The sequence below is a fragment of the Cornus florida genome, unplaced genomic scaffold (genome assembly GCF_030987335.1).
Source record: "Cornus florida cultivar Cherokee Brave unplaced genomic scaffold, ASM3098733v1 CherokeeBrave_3.0.0_Hap2_Chr05, whole genome shotgun sequence".
NCBI classification, from domain to species: domain Eukaryota; kingdom Viridiplantae; phylum Streptophyta; class Magnoliopsida; order Cornales; family Cornaceae; genus Cornus; species Cornus florida.
The window spans coordinates 82,026,807-82,037,102 of record NW_026775575.1 but is presented as its reverse complement, the minus strand read 5'-3'; the positions used below and the strand labels follow the sequence as shown (position 1 = coordinate 82,037,102).

At 34.0% G+C, this 10,296-nt stretch overlaps 1 protein-coding gene across 1 annotated transcript; it reads right to left on the bottom strand.

Moving 5' to 3' along the window:
* Nucleotides 1–273: 273 nt before the first annotated feature.
* On the bottom strand, nt 274–1,791 carry LOC132307177 (uncharacterized). The gene has a single exon (XM_059804865.1). The coding sequence runs from the start codon at nt 1,644–1,646 to the stop codon at nt 498–500; it is 1,149 nt and encodes a 382-aa protein (XP_059660848.1). The 5' UTR covers nt 1,647–1,791; the 3' UTR covers nt 274–497.
* Nucleotides 1,792–10,296: the final 8,505 nt, after the last annotated feature.

Sequence of the window (10,296 nt, the reverse complement as noted above, 5' to 3'; positions counted from 1 at the left end):
TGGGATACGCCAGACATACCAAGACAATACTGGCACAATAATGAGAAGGAGAGTTTTTGCTAAAAATCGAAATAACAAATCGTTAAGGGTATCAGAGGTAGGTTAGTGGGTTGTTTGCTATAAAATCCATATTTCCGCAAATCCAATTTTTTCCAATTAATCCTAATTACAAAATCCAAACTGGCACTCACTACTGGCACATCACACTTTTCAGATATAATTACTAACTAGTACAAATCCTAGAGTGGAATCCGGAAAATCAAAGCAGGCTCAGGTCATAAAATAGAAATAATCTTCAATATCAACAACAGTTTTACAACTGTGGTTTACTCAAGTGACAGGTCATATTTAGGCATGTCCCACACTCTTTCCAAATCAACGGTCATTAATGAAACTGTGATCCTAATCACGCACACTGGGCTAAAAAAACTCAAGTGAAAAGCGCTAGTGATCCCAATCATCACAACCCCTGGAACTCACAGCCCCATGATGCAAAATCAGACGGTGTACACGATCACAAAGCAAGGAAGCACAGCCCTCGGATTGAAAACCAGTAGCTCTTCTTCTTCATCCCACCTGGTGTGGACCCCACCGCCCCTGCCCGCAACCGAATCAAACCCGGGATCCTCCTTTTCCACGGCATGCTGGTCACACCCGATCCGACCCGCAATGACCCGGCACACCAGCGTCGCACGCTTCACGTGCATGTACTCGAACTCCTCCTCGATCTCCTCAGGGATCGCCACGTGTGCCCTCCAGCTCGTCGATAGCGTGGAGATTCCATCCATCTTGGGTGAGAACCCCGACTTGATAATCCCACAAACGCTACAGTACTGGTGATTACAGATGCTGGAATTACCATTTTGTCCCAAGTCACACAAGAACGTCGTGCAGTGAAACCTCAAGAGCTCGTTACCGTCGGCGATACACCTCTCGTTCCGTACCCGAACGACGCCGTTCCGCGCGGCTTTCGATTTCACGGTCTCTCTGTACTCTTCGAACCTGGTCAATATCTTCGGACTGTTGTGGATCTTCAGGACCCGATGAAGGGTGGGGCTCTTCACCTTATCGGGCCAACCCGTTTGGAATATAATCCGAACTATGTTCTTACCTGAATCCCCATCGAAGAGCTCCGAAACAGCGTGCTTAATCGCCTGGTGTTGCTCAAGGAGATTGGGTTTGAGGAAGATCTCTCCACAAGCCGGACATGGATAGATATCGTTTCGGAGTGGGAAGAAGGGTTGATCGGCGGAGATGTCAAGTTCTGCGCGAGACACTGTTCGTCTCTTTCGTGGATGATCCGAAATTGGAGTCTCGGTGGGTGTGAGGGCGATAATGGATGAATGTTGAGAGCATCTGGCGGAGGAGGATATGGATGGCGATGGAGTAGTCGGGTTGGGGTGGGTTTGGGTAGGGAGAGCGGGTTTGGAGGTGAAGATCCGTTTGAGTAAGGACCAAGAGGAAGAGAGAGCTTTGTGGGTTTTGAGTTTGAGAGGAGAAGGTGATAATTGAGAGAGAGGAGGGAGTTTTCGTTTCTTGGATTGGTGGTGATGGTCGTTTGATGTGAAGATAAAGCAACCCAAGTGGAGGAGGACGACGAGGAGGAGAGAGACGAAGGTAGTGAAGAGTGGTGGTAAGCTCGCCATTGTTATGGGAGCTGATTGAGGTATGCTGATCTTGCTGCCATGAATGAGGAGTTTAGAGAGAGAATGTTAGAGAGAGAGAGAGAGAGAGGAGGAGGAGGGAATGATGAGAGAAGAAAGAAGGGGGGGCAGAGGAAAGGAAGAATGTAAAGGAGGGATTGGTAGGGACGTGGAAGAATAAAGCTAATGGTTAGGTGGAACGCAACTTCAAGGTATCTCTCTCTCTCTCTCTCTCATGGAGGATATATCGTCGTTGTAACAGGGAATTCTGTTAATTTCACAGAATTTACGGAGCAGTCTTTTATTCCACCTGCTTTGAAAAAAGGTTCTCCCTGGAAACTTATTTATTCGAAGGTTTATCTGTCTTATTTATACTTTTTCCTAATAAACAATAATTTCCAGCTCAAAAATATATATATACGTTTGGTATGATTTTAATCTACTAAAAAAATATAATTATTTTCTTATTTATTTATTTTTAATATTACGATATCATGACACATAATCAATAGGGATAAGGTTATCACTGTAGTAAAGGTGAAATGCATTGATTTTTTTTTTTTTTTATAATTATTATAATAATTAAGGCCTCTAGTCTTAGTAGTTCAACTCCGATAATGTGTAATTTTAATCTCAGGTAAGTTTCAAATTGAATTTATGCTATCTTTAAAAGTAACTAATTAAAATTCGAATAAGATTTTTTTTTTTTTTTTTGAATGGTAAGATTTTTTTATTGATAGAAGTTAATAGAGAGGATATATATTGTCACATCTCTTCTCTGCTACCTAAGGGGAATCCAATGTCTGAACTTGTGGTCACTGGCGGATATGAAGAGAGAACACATGGTTTTTGTCAGATTGTTAATCTCCAAATCTTAAAATTGTTTTTGATAAGTATAAAGTGAATTTATTTCTTAAACAAGTACACGTCTGTGCATGGTTTGGAGTTTATTATAGATTATATATATAAGTAACTTATACATGGTATTGTCTAATATTTGTCCGTCTCTGCACCAGAAAATATGTTATCAATTTCTTGAGTCAATCTATTTTTAAAGCAGAAAAATAATTTGGACTTTTTATGAGCTGAAACTTAAGGAAACCAGAAGATCTTTCCAAGAAAATGAGAGAAAGTGTTTTTGTGTTTAATGAATCCTTCTGATACCTATAACACCTCTTATTCTAAGTTTTAAAAAATATCGATTGTGATTTGATGGAATTTAGAATTCAGAATAGAATTTCTAGTGTTTGGGATAAAAAGAAATTAAAATAAAATTAGATCTCATGAGATTTGAAATTTCAAACTAGCATCATCAAATCCCAAAAGGGTAAAATTTGATAGGATAAAATGGTATTGTAGATTTGCAACCTTGCCAAATTATTACCACAAGGACGAAACGTTTAATCATGAAATTATTGTAGATTTGTAACCTTACCAAATCGTCCTTCTATAAAATATAAAATTACAAAATCTAATTAATAAGGATAAAATGGTTAGAATAAAATTTTCTTTATAATTATATTCTAATTAATTTTCATTTTTGTTTTCTATTTTCAATTTCAATTCTAAGACCCAAATGAATTTGGCATTTCAAATTCCTAATAAAAATCGGTAAACTTTTATCAATTTACTTTGCAAAAAGAATGTAATAATGCAATTTTTTAAGGTTGTTTTTCAATTTTCTACATTTAGTCACACAATGGAACCTAATCAAAAGCTACGGACCTACCTAAAAAATACTACAGAAAAGCTACGGACCTATGGTGTTCATGATGTTAATTCGGGCCACACGATCTACACAATGGTACAATACAATATTGGCGTCAATTGTTCTATTGGGTGGGCCACTGTAATCTTCTCGATAGCCCCATGAAAATTCTTTCGGATCCATTCCTGTCCCCCTTTCTTTAAGCCATGTCGCCTGATTAATTCCACTTGTGTATATAAAAATGTTGAAAATGACTTTTAATTACTAATTAATCCCACATATGAGTGAAATTATCCCAACCACGGTGGATGTAACCACAGGGGCAGTTTGGGGAATTCAGAAAGTGGGCCAGCCAGCCCAGCTTTGGTACTTCAACCTGCCCCCAAATTGGCGGGAAAGCAGTCCCCATCTGGTGCTTGTTTTCCTCCGAATCTAGTTCCCACCAAAAAGTTTTTCACTGTTTGATTGAGGGTGGGAACTGGGAAGAGAGAGAGGAGAGGAAGGGAAAGGATTAAAACTCCACTCCTGTGAGAAAAGTTTTTACTTTCTCATTATGGGTAAGGTTGATTAAAACTGAAAATTAAGCATAAAAATATTAAAGATGTTAATTTTAATTTAATTTTTTAATACTGCTAGTTGATTTTTTTTTAATGTTTAATTAACATCCAATGATAAGAGCCTCATTCCCTTAACATTATATTTATATCGACTGTAATTCAATACCGATTGTCAATTGACAGAAATACTTAATTTATTCCTAATTTACTTATTGATCTGAGTTGCCAAACATTTTCTATTCAATCAAATAATACAAGCAAAATGTTCCTTTCACTGATTGCAAGTGTTATACCTCTTCTACCCATCTTAAATGTTGTTCCATCAAATTTTCTATCCGGCTCGGGAAAAAAAGCATTGAGATTTAAAATATTTAAGAAATAGTTTTTAAAAGTGAATTACACGTCTGATACAAGTTTTAATATACTTATCCAACAACATCGGTTTGTTTTGATGGAATATATATATATTTTTAAGTAATATATATATATATATTTATTTATTTATTTATATTTTGGTATTTAGTAAAGATATATATATATATATTTATTTATTTATTTATATTTTGATATTTAATAAAGATTTAGGTCAAGATTGAGATCGAGTCCATCAGGTGAGACGTATAAAATAGCTTGTCAAAAATTAATAAGTAAGTTATTTTTTTGAGATTTTAATATTTTTCTCTTGGCAAATTTACGACAACCAAATACCTAAAAAATAAAAAATTTATCCCAACAAACGAGGCTAAATCAAAATGTAACACCATCACATAAATTCAGTATGTATTAAAGAAAAATTGTTACATTCTCAAAGTAAGATTGTTACATTATTCCTCAATGATATATTGTATTTTCAAAGAAAAGTTTTTACATTACATCTTAATATAATTGTTGGGATTTGTATGTCTTGATATAACAAATCTTTATTTGGATTGAAAAAATATCATGTTTCTTTCTAATCTGAAATGATATTTATAATTTATACAATTGGTGAATAAAAATATATTATGTTTCGATTCATTATGAAATTGAATATATCCACTTGATTGTAAGAATTCTTTATATGCATGTGATGACAATTAATATTAATACAAATATATAAATAATGATCATAAATAGTTCGTAGTTGGTAATTAAGGATAGACTATTAATTAACGATGTCTTGAATTGAATTCGTGATGGTTTGAGATTAAGGATAGACTATTAATTAACGATGTCTTGAATTGAATTCGTGATGGTTTGAGATATATTGTTAGAGTTGTAATATGCAATTGTTCCCTTTCATCGTCATGACATTTGACTCTCAAGCTTGAGAGAAGAATATATTCCATCTTTCATTAATTAATAATTACTTTGATTTGATCGGTAGATCTCATGTAATTTAATGACGGTCACTTTGAATAATTGTGTAATTAATAGTTAGATGGTTATATGAATATATTTTCAATTTTTGTACAGTTGTTACTTGTATTTTATATTGATTATGATTGATCATCACAGGAAGCTGTTGTGCACCTTCAGACTGATCATATGCTTCTCAGCGCAGCCAGGACTTAATCAGGGGGTTAAGGGGGCTTGAGCCCCCCAAAAAAAAAAAATTTTTTTTTTTGCTATTGGTAATCCAAAATAAAAAATAAAATAATAATAATAAAAATAAAAAAAAATAAAATTAATAGTAGTAGTTCACCTCATAAAAAATAAAATAAAATTAGTAGTAGTAGTTCACCTCATAATATATTAGCCCCTTATAATATATTGCTGGGTCCGCCATTGCTTATTTTTGTGTATTTTTGGTCATTTCTCTAACTTTTTGATTCTCCAGCTCCAGCCTCAAATAGCTATGAAGATTAGTTTGTTCAACTCCAACTCTAGCCCATTACTGAACAACCAAGCCTGTATTATCCAAAGCATGTGACATAAAAATATTGGATCAAGGCAGGTTTATTTGTAAGAGATCATACTATAACTTGAATTGACTACTGTTAATATAATTGAAATGTTTTTTTTTTTTTTTTTTTTAGGTAAATGGGTAAGCTTTAAATAAATATAAAAGAAATATACAAGAGGTCCAGATATGGACAATACATCCAAAGACAACCATAGCTGTCACAAGAACATCAAAGCTATCCACCAGTTCAAGCAAACATTTTTTTTTTTTATGATAGTTGTGGTTATAATTTTGTGCAAATACACCAACATTTTATATGTATAAAGTTGAACCATAATAGTACAAGTGATTTTGTTTTTGGATTAAAGAAATATCAAGTGAAACTATAAATAAATCATGAAATAATTTGCATATACAATTAATTACCTTATATTTTTATATAACTTAATATTTGCTGGCGTCGCAAAGGAATGCAACCAACAAGCCAATGACCTAGAGGTACCAAGCCCTTACTTCTCAAAGAGAGATCAGGGGTTCGAGTGTGTGCGAGTACCCAATTAGGAAAAAAAAAGAGTTGGTGATATATGGGAGGAAACTAAAGGGTGAGAAAATATAATTCTTATTTATATTTCAGTTACAAGTATATGAGAAAATTTAAGAAAGAGAGGAAACTAAAAGGTGAGGAAATATAATTCTTATTTATATTTCAGTTACAGTATATGACAAAGTTTAAGAAAGACGAAATAGGCAAACCATGTACAAATAGCGAAGGAAAGGAAACAAGAAGTAAGAATTTCTTATTTCCAAATACACTCACCCTAATGTTTTTAGGGACAACCAAATTTGGAGATATTAAAAATAGGTCAATACCTAATTTTTTTTAGAGACGACCAAATTTGGAGATATTAAAAATAGATCAATTATTGCTAAATTTTACAGACAGTTTATTTTTTTATTTTTAAAAAATTTTTAGAATTTGACAGCTTTTTATTTTTATACATAAATAGAGTAGTTGAACTGATAAAAAAAAAAAAAATGGTAATAGTAAAACTGTAAAAGAGAAGGTATTGTACCTTTTTTCTATCATTCATCTTTTAGAAGATTATTCTTATTCTGCTAGTCCATCTTTTATCTTCTTTTGGCAGAAAGCTACCGACATTGTTTTAGATTTTAAGGATTAGTTCTCCACTTTATGGGTTGGGTTGGTGCCTAGTGCAAAACTTAGCAGAGAAGAGCAGATGGGGCATTGCTCATGAGTGTGATCATGACTAAGCCACACATAATTAAGGCCCACAATATTGTCCTGTCACATTGTTGATTGCACCTTCTGTATTTGCATATATATATGTATATGTGTATATATATATAGTGAAGCGAAAGCTTAATGAGTTGTGATTGAACCCACGTGTGACACAGGATAGATGATTTTGTCTGGAGAATATGTGTGGTTTACCCTAAGAGCATGGAGAGTAATCCACTGTTTACTAAACAAATTTAAAAGCCGAGCTCGAAAGTGGACTAGTTTGCTACACATGAACAACTTTTGATTAGAAAATGGTTGACTTGGACTGGATTAATGTGAATTTACCTTGAATTTAAGATGAGTTTTAATTAAAAAAAAATTATGAATAATGTTAAAGATTGTCGACATTATCATGATCCTCTTTTTCAATCATTGTCGACAATTCAGAATTTTTATTTTTCTTTATTCAACATGAGTTGTTATTATAGTAGTATTAACCAACCTAATCCTTAAAAAATAGACTTAATTTGGACTTGGATTGCACTCTGACTTGGAACGAAGGTTTTGATTCTGAATTTCTGATTGATCTATCAATCCATTCAATTTGTATACCTACATCAAATCAAATTAAACATGCGCTATATTATTGTGGTAAAATCTTTAGCATCTTGCTTTATTCTCTCTCCTACAGATTTTTAATTTAATTTATTTAATTTTTATTTTTCCTTGTACAATGATTGACCTTATCTCTCTAGCATTTGAACATAAATTTCACAGTATTATTTTATATTATCTTCTCAGTTTTGGCATAGAAGTGATTTTCAAGGAATGAATGTAAAGTTGAGCTATATAAAAGGGTGATGATGAACATATGCAATCATTTTGAGGAGAGTCATTGTTTGCATGATGCAAGAAAATCTTAAATATGGTGACCGTTTGATCTAATTTAAGTGTAAAAAGAAATAATTATATATATATGTATACGTATTACAAAGAGCCGAGCGAATAAATGTGTGTAACATCTTTGTGGGCTTTAACTTTATCCTGATTCGTAAAGAATATGTAGGATTCATTAATTACGCGCAGGACACCAATCCATCCAATTTTGAGGCAGTATGCATTAATTAGGGGACAACTTGAAGGACACGACTGGATAGTTGGATAGATCTAAATAAAGTGAGGAAGATATACGTTGTCTTCAATTTCTTCCCTAGCTTCTTTAAGATATGGTATATAAATAGATAACATCCACAGTATGGACACATAACTGGGCGACATATATGGTTGTCCTGTATTTAATTCATTGAATTATTTGTCAAGAAAAAAACAAATGGAGAGAACAATAAAAACTGATGATTGACCTGTAGTTCGAGACTTCAACCAAAGTCCTCATGCACTTGCATGTGTTTGATGCAAATGGTTATGTTACAGACAATCGTCATAGTTATGAGTAGATCAACTCAGATGAAACTAGGGTATGTTAGTCATGTAACTCCACAGTTAATTAGTTTTGGGTTTGTTCATAATATATATATATATATATATATATATATATATATATATATATATAGTCGAAGAAGCTAAAAGGGAACTTTCGAAAAAAAGAAAGAAAAAGAAGCTAAAAGCGGTTGTCGGTTATGCGTTTGATTTTGGTTTTGGTATTGCAATCAGATTTAAGTTTGGGACAGGACAAGTGAGGAGGTATGTTTTGGCTGCTATAGACGGTGGCTTTACTCAATACATTGCTATCATAATGCCATGGCCTTTGGCGTTTCTCTTGTACTAAGACACCCTTACCTAGGTTGTTTCCTTTGGTGAATAGCTTGCATCAAGGGGACATGGACTATTGGATTATGTTACGTTTAAAAAAAAAAAACAACAACAACAACAACTGAGGGGAAAAATAAAAATGGACTTATGTCATCACTTTTTAACGACTCTAGTTAGGTCGAATCGGTCTACTCAAAAAATAAGATCCTCTCATATTCTTATTCCATCAAATTAGTAAAAATTCCACTATTCAAAAAATAAGATCCTCTCATATCCTTTTGCTTCAAATTAGTAAAAATTCCACTATTTTATAGAGTACATCATTAACTGAACGGAACATAATGACTCTCCCACCAAAGAGGATCCTATCCCTACTCCAGTCAGTTTGAAAGTGGTGCGTCCTACCACTATTAAATGGTGAAACAAACCACTCTTGTTAGTTGAATAGCGAGAAATGAGTTGATCGAGTCAATTAATTACAAAATGCAACGCAACTAAAAGAGCTGAATAAAACTCTGGCCCAATTAGTATATTTTCCCTAATTTTAATTTTTAGGGCCATCAATAGACAAGGGCCTATGAGATAATTGCTAACTTTGTTTACTGGACTTTTCTATTAAGGCCCATCAATAGACAAGGGCCCATGATAATTGCAGACTTGTCTAGACCTGAACCCAGCCTTTGTGCATCAAATCCTTAGGCAAAGGCTCATGCCCATAAATCTGCATCCAAGATCCATATTAAGTTCTAGTGAACGTATCAAAATGCCAATTTCTGAACATTATTTGGCTTGGTTCGTGTAGGCTTGTGAACAATAAACTCGTGTAGGCTTGAATCATGGACATGGTTTTATAATATCTTATAAGTTCAAGAACGAGTTTAATAATTGATCTTAAATATGAGATTAAATTGAGCCTTAACAACTTTTATTATTAAACGAGTCGAGTCCGAATTTTTTAAAATAATGAAAAGCCGATCGTAAGTAGCTTTTCGAGTTCGTCTTAATCTCGAGTTTAACCCACAAATAAACAAGTCAAGTCTAAACAAAGTGGAGTTAAAAACGAGTTAAGTCTAAACAAAGTGAAACTCCGCCTAACTCGGTCCGTTATCAATAGGCAAGGCCCATGTTAATGCAGACTTCTCATGGAGGCTTTAACCAAGGCTTTGTGCATCCTAAGGCAAGGCCCATGTCCATAAGTAATGACCCATAATGATTGGGGAGAGAAGATACCAAGTTTATTCTTGATGAGGGAAGCGTCAATTACTTATTTACCCTCCATCCATGAGCTCATTCACTTTCTTTAACAAACTTTTGAGTTCCAACTACCAAACAGGGTCATTTTTTGTTCATTTATGTCACGCAAACGACGTCGCGGAGACCTCTCCTATCTAATCCTCTCAATTCAAATGACACGTGTCAAAAACAGAGCCAGTGCCCATAAATATCACTCCCGTGGAACTCCATGAAAATCTTCCCCCCAAGCTTTAAAA

Bases quoted from the DNA above. Each gene is read 5' to 3' on its own strand.
- LOC132307177 (XM_059804865.1), bottom strand. From the start codon at position 1,646: ATGGCGAGCTTACCACCACTCTTCACTACCTTCGTCTCTCTCCTCCTC.